Source organism: Tamandua tetradactyla, chromosome X (genome assembly GCF_023851605.1).
Source record: "Tamandua tetradactyla isolate mTamTet1 chromosome X, mTamTet1.pri, whole genome shotgun sequence".
Taxonomy (NCBI): domain Eukaryota; kingdom Metazoa; phylum Chordata; class Mammalia; order Pilosa; family Myrmecophagidae; genus Tamandua; species Tamandua tetradactyla.
The window spans coordinates 3529981-3555951 of NC_135353.1; the positions used below are offsets into that span (position 1 = coordinate 3529981).

Consider the following 25971-nt stretch of genomic DNA (forward strand, 5'->3'; position numbering starts at 1 on the left):
TGTTAACGCTTTAAGTGATGACATTTTTGCTATTTAGGGGCTTGCGTGTGTGCGTGTGTACCCGTGTGCACATGTGCCTGCTGCCTTTTCTCACACGCTTATCGGAAACAATAGTCGGTGAGCAGCTACATTTGTGCCAGGAGGGATCTGGCGTGAAAGGAGGACCCTGGGCAAGGAAAGCCGAGGGGAGCTGTGGAAGCCCCCCCAGGTTGCCGCCTCCTGCCCCCCTCGTGAGGGCTCCATGTCCCCACACCCATGTGGGCAACAGCAACGAAGGAAATCTTGGATTTCCTTTTTTAAATTTTGTTGTTGTTGTTGTTGAAGGATGTGTGATTATTGAGTGGGGGAATGTCGAGGCTAGTTATTTAGATATTTTTCATTTCAAAACAAAAAACAACAACAACAAAAAAACAAAAGGCTTTCAAAAATTCCTTGAAACAAACATAACTGCCACTTGTTTGAAACCAAAAACTTGCTAAGACTTTTTCAAAGAAGAATTGCAATCGGGCCCCTCGCCCTCTCCCCATCCACCTCGGGTTTCAGGAGGAAATCGCAAGAGAAGGCGTCGAGGGCACAGCTGCCGGCTTCTGCTCTGGCTCCCCCTGCCCTTGGCGTGAATTCCTTCCCGGGCTTCCGAAAACGCCTGCCCGCCATGTTGGACACTCGCGCTCCAGGCCGAGGTGGGAAGCTCGGCCGCTTTTCAGCTTGAGGGGCTCCGTTTCAGCATTGGAACAGACACATCCCCCCTGCTGAACTTGGCTAGGACTGATCAGTATCGGTATAATTAGCTAATTGCAAAGTGCTGTGATCAGACTGTCAGCAAGCATAGCCGAGAGCCACGTGAATTCGGAGCCCGGTAATTCAGGACTCGGAGTAAATCACAACGTGAGATGATCCACCATGTCTGTGATTCTTGCTGGGTAAAAATATTGGAAGAATTTTCCCTTTCGTACTTTTTCAGGTCTTAATGTGCAAGAGGAATCCAGTTCAAAATGAGTACCTTTTTCAGATAAAAGGCTCACTTCTCTGTGCCTTCAGCTTGGGGGTTTGGCAGTCTCTCCTGTGGGAACACTGGGTTTTCATTTTCCCTGTGATTGCACACCTTATGAACTAGACTGCATTCTAAAGTGATACAACGATGGCTCTTCCTAAATCTTCTGCAAAGCAGGTGTTTCACTCTCAAACTGACCTCTCCCATCACCCACCCTCAGAGACTCAGACACAGAGAGGTTTTCCTTTCACAGGCTCGTGGAAATTCTCTCTCTAGCAAGAATTTCTCTGACAAAGATAGCCAAACAGTACACCCCCTTGGGCTTAATGCCTCAACAGTTGTTTCCTTGTCCTGGGATCTGACCGTCAGAACAGTGCCTGCCCTTCTCCTGCCAGCTCCCGAGCCCAAGCATTAGTGCAGATATTGGGGACCCAGGTGAATCCCCAGCTGCTTTGCCTCCAGATCTGTCTTCCTGTGCAGATGCCCCTTTCCCAGGCCCATACACACCTACTCTTTCACCCTTGTTATGTGAATTGGTGACGTGGAAACCCTGATGTGTGCCTCCGAGCTTCTAGCAACGATTACTGTGAAAATGGATTAACTTTTGTACCACTTTAAACTGTGCTTGTGTTCACGTGTTGAACTGTTGTCAGGTGTGGGATCTGTCCATTCAATACTATGTCAGGATTTCACTAGAGCCTGGGACGACAGACTTGCTTCTGATTTCTCTCTCTCTCTTTAAAATTGTCAAGTTTAGCCGTTCAGTTTTGTCTCTTTCTGTAGAAGAAAACGATTAATAATAATAAAGAGCAAATGGCATCCACTGGCTGTCTTGCCTTGTCCAATCTGGTTGGGGGCCAAACTGGTTTAAATCAGAGGGTAGATAAGGAAACAACTACAAACAGCTCAAACCAGGTTGAGGCAGGAAGCAGAGATGTCCTGGGTCCTAAAGTATGTCCCCACACTGTGTAAGATGAGCTCTCATCCCATCCCCGGGTCACAAATCATGTCAGCAACTTCTGTCACCTGATCCCTGGTTACTGCCTTGCTAGAAGGAGGCTGTCTGGCCTTGGGGTAAAGGAGGGACGGAGAATTTCTCCACGCCTTATGTAGGTGGGGCATGACACGGAGGTTTTGCCCCAGCTCAGTTTCCTGAATTCTGGGGAGGGTGATGATACCCCAGCTTCCCTACTGAGGGAGTATGGGCTTGGGCTCAGCCCCAGAGGACACTCAGCTGCTGGCAGAGTGAGATACAGCCCTGGGAAGTCACTGGCACAAGGCCTGCCAGACCCCAACAATGAGAGTATTCTGTCCTTGAATAAGAAAAGCCCCAGCAACTGCCAGGTTCTGAACATGGTTTTTGAAGTTAGACCCTTTTCCCTAGAGTTCAGTGCTGTAGGCAGTGACCTGAGGTCCCAGGCTGGCCCATGCAAGGAAGCGAGTGCGTGAGGGAGACCACAGACATCCAGTGTCCCCCTTGGACCACCAGGCAAGGACATGAGCCTTTCTTTCAGGGGAGAAGACCTACCCCTAGTCACTGTTGGAACTGAGCCAGAACCAGGTGAGAAGCAGTGACTGCTTTTGGATGGGCGTCTAGAAGGTGGGATCCCTTTCTTCATCCTTTCCCTGACTCCCCATCCTATTCCATGACCCCCCTTCCCCACAGCAGCTGGCCTGAGGCCTCAGGGTATGGGGGCATTGACAGGCAGTGGGGAGGATCCATGAGTCGTGCTTTGCTAATGGTCATAACCAGCATTTAATTGAGCACTTAGGGTATGCCAGGCCCTGTACATGCATCAGCAGAGTCAATCCCCCCAAGGGTCTGTGATGGAGGGGTCATCAACATTAGCTCTATTTTATAGATGAAGGAAGCAGGACACGAAGGGCACATCAGGGTGTAGGTCTTGCCGGGAGGATATGGCATTGCTGGACTCCTTGGGAGAAGGGTCGCTTGCTTTTGTGTTGATTGTCAATCCCTTGGAGATCCTGACTGTGAACTCCATGAGATCAGTGACCCAGCAAAGTCCCTGGCTCATGGAATGTGTTCAGTGAAAATAATGTGCCAGGAGATTATATTTTCCCTTTGGAACTGGGCTCATTTGTGGCACAGGACACCTTTGTAGCTCCTCCCCTCACTCCTGAGCACATAGAGCACGTTCCAGAAAAGCTTCAGAGGTTAGAGATGCTGGCAGGCCAGGGTCTGTAGCCAGCCTTGCATCAGTTTTGAAACAAACCAAATGTCTGAACCCCTTTGGGTTGTGTGTGTGTGTGTGCATTTAATAGTCAAAACATGTTTTTAGGAATCACAGGACTGGCAGCTCCAGTAATGGCAACTTTCAACAATACCTCTGAAACACTCCAACAATGTGATACATTCAGTTCCACCAACTCCATATGCTATAAAAACAGAGAGTGTGTAGGGCAATGCAACAGTGGCTCAGTGGCAGAATTCTCACGTGCCATGCCAGAGACCTGGGTTCGATTCCCGGAGCCTGTCCATGCCAAAAAAAAAAAAAAAAAAGAGAATGTGTAACATTTACCATCAGGCTGGTTACACTAATCATAGGAGTCCAGTGGGTGTGCCGGCCAGTCTTGCCACCCTGGGTCTTGGTCTTGACACCAGCTGGGTGTGTCTGCCTCAAACCAGGTCCTACCTGCTTGGAGCTATGCATATGGACAGAGGGGGCCATTAACTTGTGCCAAAAAAGAGTGACGAGTCCAGGGATACGGGTGGGGGCTACCAGAGAAAGCCTTCCTGATGGAATCATACCCAACCCAAAGCCTGAAGGATGAGTAGACATTTGTTAGACAAAGATTATGGAAGATAATCAAACCAGGCAGAGGACCCACATGTGCAAAGGTCTGGACTCCAGAAAGAGCTGCACTGTTGGAATTAAGGAAACCAGAGCACCCGGTAGAGCAGCAGTGTGGGGCATGAGAGGAAGACCTTGTGTGAGGTGAGATTTGGGAAGTAGGGAGAAGCCAGGTTGGCCTAGAACCTAGTTTTACCCTAGGGATAGTGGCGAGTGCCATGTATTGAAATGATATAAAATGATGTCAAATCCCCAAGACATAGTAAACATGTTGGCCATATTTCGAATGCAAACAAATTGAGAAAAACATGTTTCTGTGACAAGTGATAAGCAGACATTCATGGGAGGATATGACATGGGCCGGCTTGATGCCTGCCAAAAGGTCACTGCCTCAGTAAGAACATTGAGGACCAGACCCCTGCTTGGATGAGCAGCAGTTCGAGACAGAACGACTGGTTCCAATGCCTGTCCTGTGCCGTGCTGTGCTGTGATGCCTGCTGATGCCCTCACTGCCATGTCCTGACCAGCACTTCCCACCAGTAGTTTTGGATTCTCCATTGGCAACGGGTCAAACCAAATCCCAAGACCCTACCTACCTGCCTTGTGTTGGACTTTACAGACTGACTCTGGTGTCTTCCACCTTTAAATGTGTTCTGTGTCCCTGGCCTGGTTATTGGCAGCACAACCGGTATGCAAGCAAATAAATTGCATTGAAACCTCAAACTACTGTCGTGCTGAATCTGCTTTCAATTTGCCATCGTTTCTCAGATCACTTTATGATGGTTTTATGACTTACATGACAGGATGCAAATAAGGGTTGTTTTAAAGAACAAGAGGACATGACAAGGCTCATTAAGTTTAAAACAATCATTCTGCCTGCTCCATGGAGCATGGACCATGGAGACATCCAGGCATGAGATGGTGGCGGAATTGGCTAGGGGGTGACAGAAGAGACAGAGAGAAGTAGACTGATGAGAGCGTTTTGGTTGGTATCAGGATCATCTGATTGTAGAAAATATAATTCTCCAGACCTTACCATTAGAGACTGAATCCTTAGGTCCCAGGTGAGGCCAGGGAGCTTTATCGTTAACAAATTACCCAGGCGATTGTGCTTCTGGGGATCCTTGGACCACACTGGAAGTAACACTGAATTCTACTTTTAGGAGGTAGAACCATGAATGGTAATTGATTGAGCTGGGAAGGGGTGGGGGGAATTCAGGGCGACTCCCAGGTTTGGGGGCTCTGAAAACAAGGTGGATGGTGGGGCCATCCACTGGGAAGGGGCATCCTGGGAGAGGAGAAGGTTCAGGGAAGCAAAAAACCAAGGTTTGTTTGGGGACAGGTTGACTATGAGGTTTATTTCTAGGAAAAGAGGAAAATCTTTTAGGGGCTGGATTTCTCTCTGTTGGACATTCTCTCTGTTATCCTTCTCACATATCTTCTCATTTCTCCTTATCACCCTGCTCTATTCAATTTTTCTACTCATCTGGGTTTTTTTGTTGTTGTTATTGTTTTGGATGGAAGGATGGATGGATGAATGGATAGATGGATGAAATAACATAGATGATAAATAGGTAAATAGATAGATATATATAGATGATAAATGATTTAAAATAAACTTAATTCTGAGTGGTCAGTGTTAAAAATGTCAAACATATGGAAGCCATTGCTTCTGAAGTAAATTGTGCGCTCTAACTGGAGAGATGCAACATCTAGTTCATTTCTATATATGAGTACAGATTTTTTCCTGGGCCATATGATTTGGAGTTTGCTCTCTTAACCAGAGTCATAAAAGTGGAATCATATTATATCTATCCCTTTGTATCTGGCTCATTTCACTCAGCATTATATCCTCTAGGTTCATCCATCTTGTCATATGCTTTAGGACATCATTTCATCTGACTGCTGCATAATATTCCATCGTGGGTATATCCCACATTTGATTAATCCACTCGTCTGTTGACAGGCACTTATATTGTTTCCATCTTTTGGCAATTTTGAATAATGCCACTACGAACATTGGTGTTCAAATGCCTGTTCATGTCACTGCTTTCAGCTCTTCTGGTGAATTTTGGTACTGGTATTGCCGGGTAGTAGGACAACTCATTTAGTCTTCTAAAGAACCGTCAAACTGTCTTCCACAATGGCTGTACCATTATACATTCCTGCCAGCAGTGAATAAGTGTCCAATTTCTCTACATCCTTTCCAACATTTGTAGTTTTCTGTTTGCTCAGTAGCAGCCTTCTTATAGGTGTGAGATGATATCTCATAGTAGCTTTGATTTGCATTCCCCTTATAGCTAATGAGCTTTTAAGCCATTTGTATTTGCTCTTCATAAAAAATGTCTATTCATATCTTTTATAGGGCTGTTTGATTCTTTTCTTGTTAGGTTGTATAATTTATTTCTGTACACATGACATCAAACCTTTATCTGATAAATGGTTGCCAAATATTTTCTCCCATTAAGTTGGCTGCCTCTTCACTTTTTTGAAAAACTCCTTTGATGCACAGAAGCTTTTGATTCTGAGGAGTTTCCATTTATCTATTTTTTTCTTTCATAGCTTGTGCTTTGGGTGTCAAATTTAGGAAGCTACCTCCTATCACTAGGTCTTGAAGATGTTTCCCTATATTTTCTTCTAGGAGCTTTCTGGTACTGGTTCTTATATTTAGGTGATTGACCCAATTTGAGTTAATTTTTGTAAAGGTGTAAGATAGGGGTCCTCTTTCATTCTTTTTGCTATTCATATTAAATTCTCCCAAGCTCATTTATTGAAAAGACTATTCTGTCCCAATTCAGTGGATTCGGGGCCTTGTTGAAGATTAATTGAATATAGATTTGGTGGCCAATCTCTATGTTCTTGATTCGATTCCATTGTTGACTGTGGTTTAATATAATGCAAAATGGCTGGTCTTTGTCCGCATTTCCTGGGGAGGCGTCTCTGAGTCTGGCATTTCCCTGTGGTAGGCAGCGCAACTTTAGCTCTTCCTGGGGGGCCCAGACCACCCCTGAGAGCTGATATGCTAATGAGAAGAGAAGGACCAGGCAGCCACACCTGCGGTCTTAGGGTGGGGCTGGCCCCAGCAGAGACACCCACCCACCAGGTGCTGGAGTTCGGGGAGGGCGGCTGCCGGCTCAGTTCAACCCCATGGACAGTGATTCCACAGGTCAAGCCTGTGTAATGAAACCCCACATGAACTCAGCTGAGCTTCCGTGACTGAGAACATATATTGTTATGCCAGGAGGGTGACATGACTCCAGGGGGGAGGTCACGGAAGCTTGTGTCTGAGACCTTCCTGACCTTGTTTTGTGCCATAAAACTATAATCATAAGTATCGTGCTTTCAGTGAGTTCTGTGAGTTGATCTAGTGAGTTATCAAACCCAAAGAGGTAGCAGGAACTCCTGTGTTTGCAGCCAGTTGGTCAGAAGTGCAGGTGGCCAGGTTTTCTGAGCTTGTGGTTGGTGCCTGTGGGGCAAACTAATAGAGATTGGTCCTGAACCTGTGGGGTCCCGCCTGACTTGGGGGATGAGGGTTAGAGGCAGTATTGAGCTGGTTGAACTTCTGCGGTCTTTGCAGGAGCTGTCAAGGATTTGAATAATCTTCACTCTGGCCCTGAGAGTGTTGAAGTGGAGTGAGAAACCAGGTTGGAGATGAGGAGAGAGGATTATGCTGGAGCTAGAGGATCTCAGAGTCTTTTGAGTTACCTTAAAGATGAGAAGTGAAGTCTTGGGGGCAGACCTGATGGCCTGGGTGTGGGGTGCTGAAGGAAAAACCATGGGCATGCAGGGTCCTGGAAACCAAAGAGAGGGTGGATAGTGATGTCAAATGTTTCCAAGAAGTCATGCAAAATGGGGGCCAAATTGGATTGACTGGTGCAAGCAACCAGCAGGTCATTGATGATCTTGGCAGGGAGCAGTTTCAGTTGAGTGGTGGGTGAGGAAGCCAGACGAGAATGAGTGAGGGAATGTCCAGGAGGCTGGAAAGTGGGGATGGTGTGCATGGTGTAGGCAGCATTTTCCAGAAGTTTTCAGGGAAAGAGAGTTGAGAAAGGACAACAGCATGAGAGACAAAACTCGGGAGAGAAAGGGGGAAAGGACTGAATTGAGACAAAGCTCTACTCTTTTAGACACAATATCCCAGTGCTGCAAATGATGTGAAGATGCTGGTATGCTGAAGAGAACCATCTGGTTATAGGGTAGAGGCTGGAACTGAGACAGGAGTGCAGTTGGGGGCCTTGCCTAGATGGAAATACTGAGTTTCTCCTTGAAAATTGGGAGCAGATCTGTGGATTGGATGGGAATCTCCACGGTCCTGGGGATTTTGAGTGCTAAATCCATGCCGGGAACCAAGTACTTAACATTCAGTGACTCTCCACTTTTCTTTCCTAAGGCAGGATCACTGAGGTGTAGAGAGGCCAAGTCAACTGCCCAGGGTCACACAACCTGTAAGTGGGGAGCCAAGACCCAGATCCCAAATTGGGGGCATTGGGAATCCAGAGCTTTTGCTCTGATCCAACCACCTTCCCTGGTGGGTGCTGTTGTCAACAGGAACAAGAATTTCAACCTGTTTGCTTGCTTCCATCTTCCAAGAGTGAAGGGCAGATCAGGGTGGGATGGAAATTAAATGGTGCTTTCTGGAAATCTCTTGAGCCAGCTCCTCCCTGTGACCTCCTCTTGGTCTAGCAAGGTTTCTGGTTGTATTTGAGCTGCCACTGAATTACTAAGAGGACTGAGACAGGTGAAGTGTGTGTGTGTGTGTGGTGGGGCGGGGTGTCTCTTTGAACTCTGGGCAGTGTCTGCTCTGTAGGTAGAAGCCATCAGCTTCTCAGCTGAATAGTGGACATGTTCTTAGGTCCTTCTTTTCTCCTCACCTCCAGCCTTTTCCTTCAGCTCTGAGGGGAAGCTGCTGCTTGCAATTGTGAGTCAATCAGCCACTGCGACTTTGCACCACTTTTCCCACCTCATTACAGTTGGCCATTTTCCTTTGACCTCTGATTCTCCTGATTCTTACATATGCATCATTTCTCAGTCATTTAACATGGAAACTATTAAAAACAGATGCCAGTCTTGAGTGACCCCTGGGTATTAGCCAGCTACAGTCTCCCTAATGTCTTTGTGGCATCCTCCCACCTGTTACTCAGGCCGCCCCTCGCCCCCCAGGTAGACTCTTTAAATGCTGATATGAAGGGATATGGCTGTGCAGCAGGAAAGCCCATGGCCCCATGCAGGGAGGATTGGACTGCCCAGGAGTGCCTAGCATCTCAGCAACCTCTGTCTTGTAGGCAAGCTTGTAAGCCAGGGCTGTGGGTCTTCTGTTAAGGGTCAAGAACTGTGACCTGCATTTCCACCCAATGGAAAGAAGACTTCTTTTCTACCAATCGGAGCCTCCTCAGAAGGTAGCGAACTGCCCCCAGAGGTGTGCATTCAGAGGCTGCAGATGCTGGGGACAATGGTTAGACCAGATCATGCGTTAGTCCCTCTGAGATTGACAAAGGATCCATGAGGTAAAGTTAAGGGCCTGGCTGCCACCCAAACAAGCTCCTTCTACTGTTCCTATGGCACTATGGCCTTCCCTCCAGATCTGCCCACTGCAACACAAATACCTTGAGGACAGGGACTTTGAAGCTCTCCCTAGCACCTGGCACATGGCATAGCTGTCCCAAGTCAAGAATGAGAGGTGTTCCCTGTGACCTACTGCTAGGGTCCTTGTTCCCATAAGGGAGGGTGTTCCATGGGCTGTTCCTGCATTTGATCCTGTGTCTGTCCATCCTTTCTGTCTGTCTCTTTAAGGAGAGGAAAGACAGCTACAAAGCTCTGCCTGCCCTCCTCCGCCTTCTGCCTCCAATACAGGGAGAGTCTTGGGGATCCAGAGATGACCGCTGTGCCAGCTGCTTCCAAGAGTGTTTATAGGTTCATAAGTTTCATTAGCTCATGGAGAGGAAGCCACCAGATGCCTGGAAGTTCCAGGTTTGCAACCAAAGTCAGGCTAGCTGTCTTGGGCTTGAGATATGGGTGCCAGAGACTGGGTGAGGGCTGGGCTAAGGTGCAGGGTCTCAGAGATCATCACCTCTTATGGCTTTGGAACTTTCCTTCAAGACACTTGGCTTAAGCAATGTCTGACATGGGACCCCAGGGCAAGAAGCTGATAAAGGAGAACCAAACCTGGGTTGCCCAGTATTTCATGTAAAGAGGGGAAACTGAGGCTCAGAGTGGGGAAAGCAATATGCCTAAGATCCCCCAGTGGCAGGGCTAACAGTGACTCCCAGGTGTCCTGCAGCTTGCAAGGGAGGAAGGGAGTGGGTAGCATCTGAGGCTGCCAGACTCCAAGCTGGCTGGCAATCTGAGCAGAGGGCATGGTGAGGTGAAGACCTGGAGGAGGCTACTGTTGGAGGCAGCCTGGAGGTAGGTAGATGAGGTGGTGTGCAGGCAGACAGGCAGCAGCCCAAGTTGGACACCTGTTCTGTGGAGGCATTGAATACCCTCTAGCTTTCAGCAAAAACTTGGATGCAATTAGCTGGGTTTGTTTGGTCCCCAGTGGAAGCTCTGAGCTCATGATCACCTTTAGGGGAAAAGATGATATGCTTTCCTTGGAGAAGCTTAGCTTGAAGAGAGGGAACGCTGTTTCCCCCATCCATTTTGTTAATAAAACAGCTCTTATTTTAATAAAGATCCAAGCCCTCCAGCAGACATTCATAGGAAAGAAACACAGAAGGTCAATAGACATATGAAACATTGCTCTGGTTTATTCATAATTAAAGCAATACAAATTAAAACAACAATGAGATAAATATAATTTTTCACCCCATCAAAATGATGTCTTTTAGAAAGTTTCATAATTTCTCCTGTTGATAAGGCTGTGGAGACACAAGCTCTTCCCTTTATTGGGCACCACCTTGTGCAGCCTCTAGAGAGGGACATTGACAATATCTGTCAAAATCGCAAACTCACATACCCCAGAAACCTTCAATTCCACTTTTAGGTACCTGGTCTACAAACACATTTGCATGTGTTTATAAAAGCAAAAAGATCCCTGAGCAGGTCAATGATCACTGGTGCCTCCGTGAAGCGGGATACTGTGCTGTCTTTAAAAGAAGTGAGGTACAGGCATACCTCATTTTATTGTGCTTCACAGATACTGCACTTTTTACAAATTGAGGGTTTATGTCAACCCCACTATGAGCAAGTTTGTCGGCGCCATGTTTCCTACAACGTGTGTTCACTTCATGTCTCTGTGACCTGTTTTAATCATTCTTGCAATATTTCATCTTTTTAATTATTATGTCTGTTATGGTGATCTATGATTACTGATCTCTGATGTTACTATTGTCATTGTCTTGTGTACCATACAAGATGGTGAACTTCATTGATAAATATTGTGTGTGTTCTGACTACTCCACCTATCCCTCTCCCTCTCCTCATGCCTCCCTATTCCCTGAGACACAACAATATTGAAATTGGGCCAATTAATAACCCAATGATGGACTCTGAGTGTCCAAGTGAAAGGAAGAATTACATGTCTCTCACTTCAAATCAAATGCTAGCAATGAATAAGCTCAGTGAGGAAGGCAAGTCGAAAGCCAAGAGAGGCCAAAAGCTGGGCCTCTTGTGCCAAATAGCTAGCCAAGTTGCAAATGCAAAGGAAAAGATCTTGGAGGAAATTAAAAGTGCTACTCCAGTGAACACAGAAATGATAAGAAAGTGATATATTCCTGACATGGAGAAAGTTTTAATGGTCTGGAGAGATGATCAAACCAGCCACATCATCCCTTAAACCTAATCCAGAGCAAGGCCCTAACTCTCTTAAATTCTATGAGGGCTGAGAGAGGTGAGAAAACTGCAGATGAGAAGTTTGAAGCTAGCAGATGTTGGTTTATGTGGTTTAAGGAGAGAAGCTATCTTCAAAGCATAAAAGCACAAGGTGGGGTGGGCCACAGTGGCTCAGCAGGTAGAGTTTTTGCCTGCCATGCTGGAGACTTGGGTTCAATTTCCAGTGCCTGTCCATGTGAAAAAAAAAAGGTGCAAGGTGAAGCAACGTGTGCTGGTGTAAAAGCTGCAGCAAGTTATCCAGAAGATCTAGCTAAAATAGTTGGTGAAGGTGTTTATACTAAACAACAGATTTTCAGTGTAGATGAAACAGCCTGATATTAGAAGAAGATGCCATCTAGGACTTTCATAGAGAGGAGAAGGCAATGTCTGGCTTCAAACTTCACAGGACAGACTGCCTCTCCTGTTAGGGGCCAATGCACTTGGTGACTTTAAGGTGAAGCCAATGCTCATTGACCATTCCCAATATCCTAGGGCCCTTAAAAATGATGCTAAATCTACTCTGCCTGTGCTCGATAAATGGAACAACAAAGCTTGGATGGCAGCACATCTGTTTATAATATGGCCTACTGAGTATTTTCAACCAACGGTTGAGACCCACTGCTCAGAAAAAAAAGAATCCTTTCAAAATATGACTGCTCATTGACAATGCACCTGGTCACCCAAGAGCTCTCATGGAGATGGACAACAAGATGAGTGCTGTTTTCATGCTTGCTAACATAACATCAGTTCTGCAGCCCATAGCTCAGGGAGTTATTTCAAGTTTCAAGGATTATTATTTAAGAAATACATTTTGCAGGGCTGTGGCTGCCTTAGGTAATGATTTCTCTGATGGACCTGGGCAAAGTGCATTGAAAACCTTCTGGAATGGATTCACCATTCTAGATGCCATTAAGAACATTTGTAATTCGTGGGTGGAGGTCAAAGCATCAACATTCACATGAGTTTGGAAAGAGTGGATTCCAACTTTCATGAAGGACTTTGAGGGACTCAAGACTTCAGTGGAGGAAGTAACTGCAGATGTGGAAATAGCACGAGAACTAGAATTAGAAGTGGAGCCTGAAGATGTGACTGAATTGCTGCAACCTCATCATAAAACTTTTGTAGATGAAGAGTGGTTTCTCATGGATGAGTAAAGAAAATGGTTTCTTGAGATGGAATCTACACCTGGTGAAGATGCTGTGAACATTATTGAAATGACAGCAAAGGATTTAGAATATTACATCAACTTAGTTGACAAAGCAGTGGGAGGGTTTGAGAGGATTGACTCCAGTTTTGAAAGAAGTTCTACTGTGAGCAAAATGCTATCAAATGGCATTGTATGCTACAGAGAAGTCTTGTGTGAAAGGAAAAGTCAATCGATGTGGCAAATTTCATTTTTGTCTTATTTTAAGAAAGTGCTGCAGCCACCCCAACCTTCAGCAACCACCACCCTAATCAATCAGCAGCCATCAACATCGAGGCAAGACTCTCCAGCAGCAAAAGATTATGACTTGGTGAAGGCTGAGATGATGGGCAGCAATTTTTTAGCAATGAAATCTTTTTGAATTAAGGTCTGGACATTGTTCTTTTAGACATAATGCTGTTGCATGCTTAATAGGCTCCAGTGTAGTGTAAACATAACTTTTATATGCTCTGGGAAACCAAACTACTCATGGGACTTGCTTTATTGCAGTGATCTGGAACTGAATCTGAAATATCTCTGAGAAATGTCTGTACATCTGTTCAGACATGGGGAGACTCCCGAGGCACCAGGCCCCTGTGCACCTCTTCTGGAACCTTCCGTTGGGGTCTTCAGTCTCTGTGGCTCATCACTTGCACAGGGCCCCATAGTTACCACACCAGAGAGTGGAGGAATTTCAAAATGTTTTGGATGAGAGTTTAGGGAAATTTCAGAAGGAACTGGTGATGTTGGAGGGAAAAGATTGGCATGTCTGAGAGAAACGTTAAGGGACAAGTTCTCTCTCTTCCTTCCAGCCATCCTTGGTGGTCAATCTAAGTGAGGCAGGCCTGTGGAGATGGTGAGATGCCCATGGTTGGGAATGAAGTCTCCCCAACTCTTTGCTTCAAAAGGGAAAGCCTGTGTCCCTGGGAAGTGCGCCAGCTGCCCTCTGCTTTTGGCTGAGAGGAGACAAGTCTGCTGGACGTGAACTGGAGCAGAGTCCCTAGAGGGGCTTGATTACTGCTGACATTTCTCCAGAGGAGGGGAGAGCGTAGAGGCAGCCATCTGGTTGGAAGGGGGATTGGGAATGCTCCTTAAAGCACTTTGCATAGCAGGGCAAAGCATTTTCCTCTGAGTAGTGCATTTATTTGGAATGGTTGGAGGGGGCTGATAGAAATTACTATGGGACTAACACCTCCAATCTACTTTGTAATTTTACTGGCTGTGGGGACCCCCAAGAGAGCCAAGAGTGATATTAGGGAAGGCGACAGAAGGAAGTCTTCGTCTGCTGCCTAGTGCCTGGAGGGCACTCCCAGGGTCTGAGCTTGGGCAAGAGAGCAGAAAGACCCCGTGACTCTAGAGGGGTCACTTTACCTCTGAGGACTTCTGCTTCATTTGTTTTAAAATAAGGAGGATTTTAGTGGTTGTGGAATAACTTCTATGGGCCAGGCTATGTCTGTACTCCTGCCCTGGTTTTTGGGTGATGAGAACTGAGACCCACAGAGGTTAAATTCCTTTCTCAGGGTCACATAGTCCTTGCTTTCTCTCCAAGGTTGCCAGATTAAATACAGGGCAGTAGTTCAATTTGGGGTATACCTACATTAAAACATGATTTGTTTTTTCACACAAAAATCAACTTTAACTTGTCCTGTATTTTTTACTTGCTAACTCTGGCAACCTTAGGCAGCGGGTATTTTCAAGGGGTGAAGCCGATTTCCTGAGGAGCTTGGTGGGCTAGAAAAGGTGTGTGTGTGTATGTGTGTGTGTGTGTGTGCCTTTGGGAGGAGCTGAAGCTGTTCTCCAGGGGACTTTTTACTCTGAGAAAATGCAGCAGAAGAGTTAGAAAGCACTCCCTGCCACCTCCTCTGGGGGAGGCCAAAGATTGGAAATTGCTCTCCTTGCTGCCCATGGGCCCGTGATGAGGCCTTTGGACACCTGGGAATCAAAGAGATGATGCCATGTGGGATGGGTGGGCTGGAACATGAGGAGTGGGGTCAGGGCCTCTGCCCTGGTCTGGCCAGTGCCTGCACGGCAGACCTGACTGAGTAGTGCTCTCTGCATTTGGCATCCCTGTCTGTTGGGCCATTACCCAAAGGGCCCTTCCTGTTCCAGCCCTCTGTGGGTCTAAATTTGGCACTCTGCAGAGGGGAGCTGAGCCATCCTGGCCTCACCAAGCTCAGACCCTGGAACTGACAGCTCTTGTCCCTGCCAGTTGGTCCTGTCTGGGCCAGTCTGGTCCATAGGTTTCTCAAGGTTTTTGGCCTTAAGTGATGGGTGCCCCTGCCACCAGGGGGCAGTGCCTCTGCGAGCATCTGGACCCAGGTTCCCTGTTCCCTAGAAGCTCAGTTGGCAGCCAGAAGGATCTTCGGTCAGTGGCTCAGGGCCCTGCAGCAAGCCAGTGCCTGTACTGCCCAGCATCTGCTGACTCAGAGTGCCCCTCGCAACCAGGCAGCCCTCTAACCCCGTTGCCCACTGGGGGCACTGAGGCCCAAAGAAGTGAAACATTTGCCCAAGGTCAAATCTTGAGGTTGTGCTGAGGGTGGGCAGGGCCTAAGGCAGCCAGATAAAATACAAGCTATGCAGTTACATTTGAACCTCAGATAAACAAATTTTTTTTGTTTAGTATAAATAGTTCCCAAATAATGTATGGGGCATGCTGCTTCTAAAATTTTGTTTATCTGAAATGCAAATTTAACTTGGCATCCTGGATTTTTCTTGGTGAAATCTGGCAACCATGGTAGGTCAGAAACCCATGGCTGCCTAGTGTCCCAGGACCCACTGAGCAGCTCTCTGCAGCCTCTGCTTGATTTTGGGGTGGCAGAGAAGGAAGCCCTCCGGGAAGCTCGGGTTTCATGGCAGCTGCTGGCATGGGGTTGGGCAAGGCTCCTGGAGAGCCCCCAGGAATGGAGGCAGGGTCCCCGTCAGTTCAGCTGGGTGGGGGCTGAGTCCCAGCGCTGGACACGTGGGGCAAGGGACAAGTATAACCAGCCCCAGATCATGTAATGGTCTCTAAGTGAGCTCTAGCCTCTCCCTTCCCCCGTCCTCCCTCCTTCCTCCCCTCCCTCCTCTTCCGCCCACCTGGCCCCAGCTGTGCTTAGTTCTTTTCATCAACAGCTTCCCTAGAGACTCTGTGGCTATTCTCTAGAGTGGTCCCGGGAGCTTGCTGGAAGGAAGTTTTCTCATGGTTCTTGCAATGCTGAGCCAGGTTAGAGAAAGGCCATGTGCCTGCCTGAGAACTAGGGGTTAAGGGAGGCAGCACGTGCTCTGGGAGGACAGCTTCAGTGGAGGTGGGCTGGGGGGCAGCCTGGACTCTTTAGCTAGAGCTGGCCTCACAGAAGCCACAAGAGGCTTGGGACTAACCCTGCTTTGGCCAGCCACCATTTATGGGACCCTATGCCAGTCCTTGCCTCTCCCTAGAAATGATAGAGGGTGGACCCCACCTGCCCCAAGATGGGGCCAGATCAGGTGACCCCTGAGCCCAAACAGTTCTCACAGGCAAAGTTTTGAGCGTTATCTCTTCTCCTAAGTTGCTTACAGAGTAGCAGGGGAGAAGGCCACAGACCCAGTCAATAAGATAGAACAAGAACAGAAGGTGCTGGGCCCAAGGCCTGAGTGTGGAGAGGGAGTCTCTTGGCTCCACCCTTCTGCCCGCCCAGATATATCTGCCTGGAGCTCCTACCCCTCAAAGAGTGGTTTTCTAAGTGCCTCCTTTCTGACACGCACCCTGCGCAGCTCTGGCCACAGCCTACAAGTGAACAAGTGGCTTTGATGGCAGGAGAGCCCACTAACACCAAGGAGGAGATGGAAATGCCTTTGGCCAAGGAGGTGAGCCCTCAAGGCCAAGGGCAAAGTCAGGAGTGCCTGACAACAGCAGGTGAGGATCCCCTGAAATGCTCTCATCCTTGGGTGAGATGGCCAGCTGTGTGGACACACATCTGCACCTGTATGTGTATGTCTGTATGTGTGTGTGGGCACGAGCATGTGTCTGTGCCTTGGTGTACAAGCATTTGCAGCTTTCCCCTTATCTCGGAGCTTCTGAGCATCCCATGTGGGTGGAGGGCAGAAACAACAGTGGACATGGACCCTCTGTCTCCTCTGGTCCAAGTTCTCACTGTGTCTGTTGCAAAATATTCAAGTCAATTAATCAAATCAGTCAGACTGATTCTCTCTGCAAACCCTCCCAGTTCTTCCCCTTGGACTTTACCATAAACTCCAAACTCTGTGCCATGGTCTCCATGGCCCTATCAGTGTTGTCCCTTCAACCTTCTCCCTGTCACAGCATGCATGCAACATACAATGTGTATAGCACACGAAGGGCCCCACTCCACAGGGCATTTATATTTTCTTGTAACACCTCAAGCTTGTTCCTTTCTTGCAGCCTTTGTACTTGCTGTTGCTTCTGCTGGGAATGTTCTTGCAATGCTGAGCCAGGTTAGAGAAAGGCCATGTGCCTGCCTGAGAACTAGGGGTTAAGGGAGGCAGGACGTGCTCTGAGGGGACAGCTTCAGTGGAGGTTTTCCATGTCCAGGTTCTTTTTCCCTTTAAGGTCTCTGCTTCAATGTTGTTTCTTACTTTTCTACAAGTAGCCCCTTCTTCACTGCATGTTACCCTGCCTTTATTGTTCTGGGAGTGTGTATCTCTCTATGTGAAATTGCCTGGTTGGTTATTTTTGTTTTGCACTTTCACTCTGCTTAGTACACACATAGCTGGTTGGGTTTTTTGATTGCTGGGGCCTTATCTCGTGGTCATCGCTCTCTCCCCAGTACCTAGTACAGAGGTTGGCCTTCAGTAAATGTTTGGTGACTTGTTGAACAGATGAACAGACTGAGGCCTGGGACTGCCTAATGGGCAAGGGTGAGTGGGTACTGTGGATTGCTAAGAAATTTGTGGGGCTGTCTTCTTTATGGTGTTCCTATACCTAGAAAACCTTGGTACAACCTCTATCTTGGGACCTCTCTTCTTCTTCTAGAAATGACAGAGCAGGGATATTGGTCCCTAGGAGTCTACCAGCGGCGACAGAATTTGGAACTCAAGACTGTCAGCTGTGTTCTAGCCCCACCAGTTTGGAATATGACTGACATCCGCCCCAAGAAAATGGTTGTATGTGGGGTACTTGATACTTGGTGGCTGGGTTAAGGATGGGAATTTTGGCTATAGGTCTCCAGTCTGAGCATGGTAGGTACAGCAGGTCCAGATGTTGACTTGGGGGTCAGCAGAAGCTCCTTTGTGCCAGGCAGGAACCTGAGGGCAGGGGAACCCTTGAAAGATTTAGAACTGTCCTTTGGCAGGCAGGGAATCCAACCCTAGAAGTTCAAAATGTCTGAAGCACTCATTGCTTGGAGAGTACATATAAATGCTATTCTGTAAAAGCTGTACTGTGTGTGAAACGACACTTTCCTTGATTAAAAACAAAAACAAAACAAATGTATGTGGGGTGGGGGTAAGTTGTAAGCCGAGGTGAGTGAGGCTTCTAGGCTTCCTGGCTGTTACGAAATCCAATCACGTGAGTAACTATTCTGTAGCCAATCCTTTAGCTACACTGAAAGTGAGTGAAGGAATGTTCTAGAAAAAAATGGCAGTTACACTGTTGCAAAGGATACTGGGAAAGGGCAACCATTTTAGAAGAGGACTGAGACGTGACTGTTCTAGGGAATCACGTGAGTACTGTCTTTTGTCTGTAGCCAATCCTTTAAGCTTTGTTCAATGTGGATGGGGAAATGTTTCAGAAAAATTGTGCTATACTGCAGCAAAACCTACTGGGAAAAGATAGCCAGGTTAGAGGATGAACACACTGTCCTGGGAACCATGTGAGTCCTATGTTCTGTAGCCAGTATTTTAAGTTACATTAATGTGGGTGACGGAATGTTCTAGGAAAAATGACTATTTTATAGTGGCAAAGAATACTGGGAGAAGACATTGAGGTTGGGGAGGAGGGAGACCTGACTTTTCTAGGGGTTAGGTTACAATAAATGCTTAAATGATCCCATCCCCGAACGCAAAAAGAGAGAAAGAGCCCCCAGGTCAGAGACTGCTGGGAATGCATATAAACCAGAAATACTGGATTTACTTCCTATGTCCAAAGGCTGGAACCAAATCAAGTTCTTCCAGCAGATCGGACTCCAGGAAGCCACCCCTGCCCTTGAGACCGCAGGAGGATATAACCACTCGATTAATTAAATTTAGCTATTAGAACTAGAGAAGTGTCCTTAAAACCCACAGACATTATATTGAATTTAAAAATTAAGACTATTATTTGATTTATTAATTTGATTTATTATAAAACAGAACTATTAATGGAACTGCCAGTGCCTCTGAGACAACTGCAGCATGCAAGGGCCAAATAAATAGTGAGCCTTAAAAAGCACTTTTTTGAAACAATTGACAGCGGGAAATTTGGACATATTGCAGTTCATAGAATTTCCTATTCTCAATCAAATTAATATAAAAGCCTTACATTTTACAATGTATAAAATTTCAAACAGAGTTTTAAAAATAAAAAGGCAAAAAAGCAAATAACTGTTAACAAACATTTAGACTTATCTTATTCCAGGTGATCACAATAAAAGGTAGTATCAGCTTGGAGCTGTTGTTGTTAAATTAATTCTTACTATCTTGAAGTGCTGGCAACAAACTATGTTATCCTAAAGCAAACAAACAAAACCTGCCACTGTCCACTCTCATCTTCATTTAACCTTTAAATCTCTCAAAATGTTATTCCCATCTGATCTCAATCTGTTCTTTTCATGCTGGTTTTGAACCATGTTAAGAAAAATAAGAGAATTAAAAAAAAATGACTGTGACCTACTGTTCACCATAAATCATACTGATATCCATGCATGAGAAAATTGAATTTTGCATTTTTGCAACAAAATGGAGTGTGGTGGCAAAGTCTCTATGAAACATCTTTGTACAAGGAATTGTTTCACCTTGCAGTTTGATGTTGGCTCCTCTCTGGGGGGCGGTGGGGGGCTCCTGCGTGGATGTCTGCCCACCTCGGCTACATCCCATCTGCCTCTGCTACAGGCTGAGGCCGGCTTCCCATGGCTGCTCTTTCTGAATTCCACTGTGTTGTTGAAACCTGTCGTTCACGGAGGCCTCTCCCCTTATCTTCATTTCATGGTTCTCAGTGGTTCTGGTTTCTTTGCCGCCACTTTAGCAGGCTGTTTTTTAAAAATATGTTTTTATTGAGAAATCTTCACCTACATAGAGTCCATGCATGGTGTACAATCAGTGGGTCACAATATCATCACATAGTTGTGTATTCATCACCATGACTATTTCTAGAACATTTGCACCACTCCAGAAAAAGAAATAAAAAGAAAAAAGAAAAAACTCATACATACCACACCCCCTACCCCTCCCACTCATTGACCGCTAGTATTTCCATCTACCCAATTTATTTTATCCCTTATTCCCCCTATTATTTCTTTATTTTTTAATCCATATATTTTTTACTCATCTGTCCATACCCTAGATAAAAGGAGCATCAGACACAAGGTTTTCACAATCACACATTCCCACTGTAAACTTAGCAGGCTGTTAAGTGTGTTGGGTATCACAGAATCTCTAAAGCAAATGTCCTGGGTTCCAGTTCCTGCTCTGCTGCTTATCAGCTGTGTGACTTGGACAAGTTATCAACCTCTCTGCGTACTTGGTTCAGAGGAGGGTGATGAAGATTCGAGGAATTGATATTGGCAAGGGCTTAGGACATGGGGTGGCCCCTGGCGAATGGGGGAGCTTGAGGAATATTCCCTCTTGAACTGGAAACCTCGAGCTGTGATTGGAGCCCAGGTGGGTCTGACATCAAAAGCCACCGTCTGCTCTTCTACCCACACTGGCTCTTTATAAGCTTGAGATGCCCCTGGCCTGAACTTGGGAGACAGCGCTGGACCACAAACTACATTCTGGGGAGTAATTAGCAGGCAGATAATAAAAGTAAAGCTACAGAGCTGGTGGGGCTCACTCAGAGGAGTCTGGTTTTCTAGAAGCCAGGGTTCTAACCTCAGCTCTGGCTCCTACTGCATGTCCTTGAAAGTGTAGTCACCTTCAGCAAGGCTCAATTTCTTTGGCTGTAAAGTTGAGATATTACAATCTCCTTCAGTAGGTTGCATGGACTCTCAGTTGATGCCTGTCTGTGAAAGTTCGGGCAGAGGCCAGGGACTCAGGTGGCTGCTCTCCCTTTGCTGCTCCTCGATGGCCCAGAGCTATAGAGGAGCACAGAGGGAACGGCCATGGCAGGTAACCCACATGTGGGCCTCCCAGACTCCCCCAGCTGCCTGAAGCTGCCAGCCCTTGATTCCAGGGAACCAGGTGCCACCTCAGTCTCCAGGAGGTGCACTTTTGGTCCTGGATAAAATGTGGGACTTTGACCATTCTTTTCCTTAGGGGACCCAGCTGCCATCGTCTAGGATGTCAAGAGAACCAGGTCATGGGGATGCCCATGAGTATTCTAGAAGCTTCCAAGTCATGCGGTTCCAGTATGAGCGGTATGAGGGCCCCCAGGGATGCTGCGAGGGGAAAACTCTTTGGGCCCTGGCTGCTTGGGCAGGGGCCAGAGTGGAGCAGAAGGGTCAGTAAATAAAATAGAGTTGGGAGCAGCTGGCTGGTGCTTGGAGCAGTGGAGCTTTGCTTCTTCCTCAAGGCCAAGCCCGAGCCTCCAGGCCCTCTGTCTTCTCAGCGCTCTGCGGTGGGATCAGGTGACACTGGCACCCCAGCCCTTGGGCCCCAGGACCTTCTTTCCAGGAAAGGTTGATAGGGCCCCAGGCCAGAGGAGTCGCCCCTCTTAGCCATGTGCCCTCTCAGTCTTCCTGGGCCCATCTGTGCCTCTGACCCTTTGTGTTTTCTTTTGTCCCAGCAACCAGGAGGCCAATGAGGTCACAGAGAACGGCTTGGAAGAGCTGAATGAACCAGAGATGGAAGTCATGAGAAATCAGGTGAGTGCCTGCCGTGCTAGGGCTGGCGAGAGGCCCTTCAGACTCCAGGAGCTGGAAGGGAATAGGAGTTCTAGAGCAGTGTCATCTTCATTCAAGCCCGGCCCAGCTCTTCTGGGGCAGAGCCCCCAGTGGGCACAGAGGGACATCTGTCCTGGTGGCCTTCTCTGCCCCGAGTGTCACCCTTTCCCGGGACCAACACTCTGGTCCTCCTGCCGCCCCATGCCAACACACCTAGGGGCCAACAGGCCTTCCCAGGCTCCTCCTGGCTCAGCTCGGGTGGGCTGGCTTCTTCCAAGAACTTTAGTAGACTCCAGGGCAGCAGGGGACAAGGAAGGTGAGCCTGCAACACAGGCAGCTGGGGCCTCGGTCCCACCACACCTGCCCCAGCCCAGGTCCCAGGCCCCAGACCTTCAGCTGCACCACCTGCTTCTACTCCCAGAGGCTCCTTGGCCTCCCTGCTGTAACGCCCTCTCTTCCCCCATTGCTGCACTGTGGGCTGCCCAAGAAAAGCCATGCTCACCAGCCCTGCCCTGGGTCTCTCTGCAGCTGTGCATCGTCACCACGCGACTGCAGGCCTTGGAGAACCAGGGTGCCATGTGGCGCCACAGGGAAGCCCTGTTCTTCATCATGCTGGTGTCGGCCTTCATTGCCAACCTGTGGCTGTGGATGCTGCTGTGAGATGCCATCCCCGTCCGTGCCACCACCCAAGCCCTCCTGCTTCTCTCTTCTCCCTGCTGCCCCTTCCATCCCCCTAGCAGCCCCAGGCAGTATCTGGGCCACTCTCCAACTCCGGCCAGGCCCCCTGCCTGGGGTCATCACAGCCACCCCGTTCGAAGGCCGCAGCTGGCTGGGAGGGTAGAGGAAGTGAGGCAGGCAGAGGGCCTGAGTGGGTAGAGCTGCTCTCCCAGCCACACCAGGGCTATGGTCGGGGCTCGGCAGCTGACATCTCTTAGTTGGGGCCTCACCAGGGGCACCGGGTAAGGCCCGGCCTGACCCCTGTGCCTGTGTCACCTCAGCATCCCTTCTGTTCGGCAGGGCGTTTTCCCCATTCCTTTCCTCTTTGGGCATCAGTCACTGTACGTAGAACATGCTTAATAAAAGTTCAAGTTCCGGCATAGCAGCAAATCCCGTCTCCTAGGCTTTTGTATTCAGGTCTCATGGGGGAGCCCTGGGAGCAGCCCCTTGGGGCCCAGCCCTGCTGTGAGGTCTGAGCTGCTGCTTCCCTTCCCAGCCCCCACCCCAGCCCAGGTTTCCTTCCTCTTCGGCTCAGGCCAGCAAGCGCTTTGGGGGAAGCAGTTCTGCAGAAGAGACCAGAAAGTCCTCCATTTGCCCATGAAGAACCTGAGGACCAGGGAGGGACAACACATCCCTGACATCATCCGGCAGAACAGGGGCAGAGCTGGGACTAGAAGTCCTTCTCCTGAGCCTGGCTTAGGGCTCTGCCTGCTTCCTTCGGGCCCTCTGAGGTTGACACCCTGACCCAGCCATGGAGGCTGATCTGGGGGCCACATGAAAGGGTTTGGACCACCCACTGCCCCCACCCCCCTCAGCCACGACCACCACACATCCTGGGTCCACAGTCCCTGACACAACCCAGGATAACTGGCTTACCTGTTGAAGGCCTTTGGCACTTTCAATGAGCTGCCCATGGCGCCCATCTCAGACCAGGTTGGCAGTGGGACTGAGCCAAGAAGTAGGGGATGCTGCTGCCGGGTTAAAGTCTTGGGCTGCCAAGAACTTGCCCAAGAGCAAGTCCTGGGACTAAAGGATGAATACACAAGTCTCTGCGGAGTAGGGAACTTTCTGTTTGGTTTTGATGGATCTTCCCAAATCCCCAAATCTGTTGAGGCTCCCCTATGTAGAGAGATGAGAGTGTGTGTTTGTATGAAATGGGCATCACCATCCGTATGTGTGTGCGTGTGCGTGTGTGTATGCATGCATGTGAAAAAGAGTGAGCGGGCAGTAAGCATGAGCCACAGAGGCTTTAAATAAAAGAAAAGGGGCAGAGGAGGGTGCTGCTGGGGGAGGCAGGAAATCTGAGTGTTAGAGCCAGCTTCTCTGGTCCTCAGGGTGGCCCTCGGTGATGAACGGGTCCTTCCATCCCTGGCCTCTAAGAGGAGGGTGAGGCCTCCTGCTGGCTTGTGGAATACGGCACAGTGGGTCCTTGGAGCGTGGGTCCTTGGAGCCTGGGCCCTGTTGGGAGCAGACAGGGACATTTGGAGCAGAAATACTTGGATGATGGCCTCCGTGGTCCCAGAGCAGAGCAGAGTGGGTCATGGGAAGCCAGAGGAAGCAGCTTTGTGGGACGGGGTAGGGGCCACATCCAGGTACAAGCAGTCCTGGTCAGGAGAGCCAAGAAGGTCCAGGAACCCTTGGGAGTCACCCGAGGGCTGGCAGGAAGGACAGACCAGGGCCCGAGGCACACAAGGTCACGAAGGGAAGCAGGGAGCCTGGGCGAGGAAAGCAGGGAGATGGAACCCCTCATCCATTTGCCCCCTGCCACCAGCCCTGCAGTCCCACTGCCTTTGGTGACATGGCAGCCAAAGCAAGGGGGTCGGCGTGGCCACAGCTAGGGGTACCATTGGACCTGCCCTCACACGGCTCCTTCAGGCTGCCCCTTTTTTCTGCTTCAACCAGGCCATCCAGGGAAGCGCAGAGGAAAAGAAGGCTGCTGCGGGTGGGGCAAGGCCTGCCCTCGGGGACACGGGGCTGTGTGTGTGTGTGTGTGTACGTGCATAGAGACACACATGTTTGCAGAAAAAGTCTGCTTGAAAATATGTTGTGAAACAAAGGATTCCCCCCCGGGAGCAATTTAGCTGAGCTGCAAACAAACAATGCGTCGGCCCCCGTGGAAAAACACCTCCTGAGCTAGGTGAGCTAAGATGGAGCCCTGTGCAGGGCCCTGACAGCAGTGCAACCTGGGGGCAGGGTGGGGGAGGGGGAGAAATCAGCTCCTCGAGGGGCCCGGGGTCTCATTGTGGGGGCTGCTCCTTCTGTGCTGCTTTTCTGGTTCCCCAGCCTCTTGGAGCCCTTGGGAGGCTGGAGGGTGCAGGTGGCAGTGGGCAGGATGCCAGGAAGCAGGTGGGCGCCCCAGCCCGGCCCTCTGGCTATAACCTGCTCTACCCAGCTGTCCTTGCCTCCAGCTTCATTGTGAATCCAACCTGTCCCCCAAAAGCCCTGAACTCTGACCTGGAGAAGTGGCCTGCTGTGGCGAATGGGGAAGGTAGGATTCTTCTGTAGCACACTGCTTACTGCCCACCTGGGAAACCTCCCATGGTGTTGGAGGGGTCCGCAACCAGTTCCCCTCCAGACCAGGAGCTTTTGAGGGCAGGAGCTAGCTGTCATTGCCTTCTGAGTCCCTGGAGCTCAGCAGACATCGAGAGCTGGGGGGGGGATGGCCTCTGACCTGGGTCCCTAGAGAGCACTCTGGGCCTGATTGCCTTCTGGAAGGATGACCCTCTTCGAGATGGGTCACACATGCCTGGGCCTCTGGTAAAAACACTCTTCCCACCCAAGCCAGTGGAATCTGAGCACAGTTTGCTGCTCTTACTAGGTGCCACGCACAATGCATTTTAAAACTTTCATTACACAAGTCATACACGACCACATTCTGTTGGCAAACATTACACGTGCAGCTAAAAAAGGCCTTTCACCCGCCCCCCACCGCCAACGTCCGTCTGCTCCTCAGAGGTGACCCCCTTGCAAGCTTTCTCTGTGCCATTCCATGTGGATGTGGATACCCGTGTGTGCCCTGCAGTGTGTACTGGGTCTCCTTTCAGCCTCCTTTCTGGCTCCTAAAGGGTGGGGCAAGGATTCCAAGGCAGCATTGCAGGTGCAAGGGAAGCCTTTTACACATGCCTGCCCCCCTGGGCTGTGCCTCAGCTCCCATCAGCCTGGGCGAAAGCTGACACTCAGTATTCCAGTCCTTCCATCTCAGGTTGGCTTCCTAGCTAGCAGCTGGGGAAAGCGGGCCAGGAAAGGTGGCCCTGTAGGGGGGTGACCTGGGGGTAACAACTGGGAGAAGATCGAAACTCTGGCCTCTTGCAAAGGGGAGCTCTCTTGGCCTCCCCCAGCTTCCAGCCTGTCCTGGAGGCCAAGTCTAAAGAGTGGCTTGCCCCCTTAGCCCTGCCCCATTCCCTGGGGCCCCTTTTCTCTCCCAGGCTTCTCCTTCTGGCCAGGTGGGCTGGCTGGGACTGTGGCCAAGGCCAGGAGGCAGGTGCCTGGGGATGGTGAGCTGGCAGCCTTGCA

General features: G+C 49.0%; 1 protein-coding gene across 2 annotated transcripts; it reads left to right on the forward strand.

Moving 5' to 3' along the window:
• Nucleotides 1-16450: 16450 nt before the first annotated feature.
• Nucleotides 16451-22843, forward strand: FATE1 (fetal and adult testis expressed 1). 2 transcript variants are annotated; one of them, XM_077145338.1, is made up of 5 exons: nt 16451-16664; nt 17760-17887; nt 21176-21276; nt 21645-21723; nt 22270-22843. In XM_077145338.1, exons 1-5 carry the CDS (start codon nt 16559-16561, stop codon nt 22399-22401), a joined length of 546 nt encoding a protein of 181 aa, XP_077001453.1. In that variant the 5' UTR covers nt 16451-16558; the 3' UTR covers nt 22402-22843. The 2 variants fall into 2 exon arrangements, with proteins under 2 accessions (XP_077001453.1, XP_077001452.1); XM_077145337.1 differs by having other exon boundaries at nt 16453-16664; nt 17760-17890.
• The last annotated feature ends 3128 nt before the right edge of the window (nt 22844-25971 follow it).

Coding starts and splice junctions, on each gene's coding strand:
- FATE1 (XM_077145337.1), top strand. CDS start 16,559: ATGGCAGGAGAGCCCACTAACACCAAGGAGGAGATGGAAATGCCTTTG. Junction 17,891..21,175: donor TCCGCCCCAAGAAAATGGTT/GTATGTGGGGTA, acceptor TCTTTTCCTTAG/GGGACCCAGCTGCCATCGTC. Junction 21,277..21,644: donor ATGCGGTTCCAGTATGAGCG/GTATGAGGGCCC, acceptor CTTTTGTCCCAG/CAACCAGGAGGCCAATGAGG.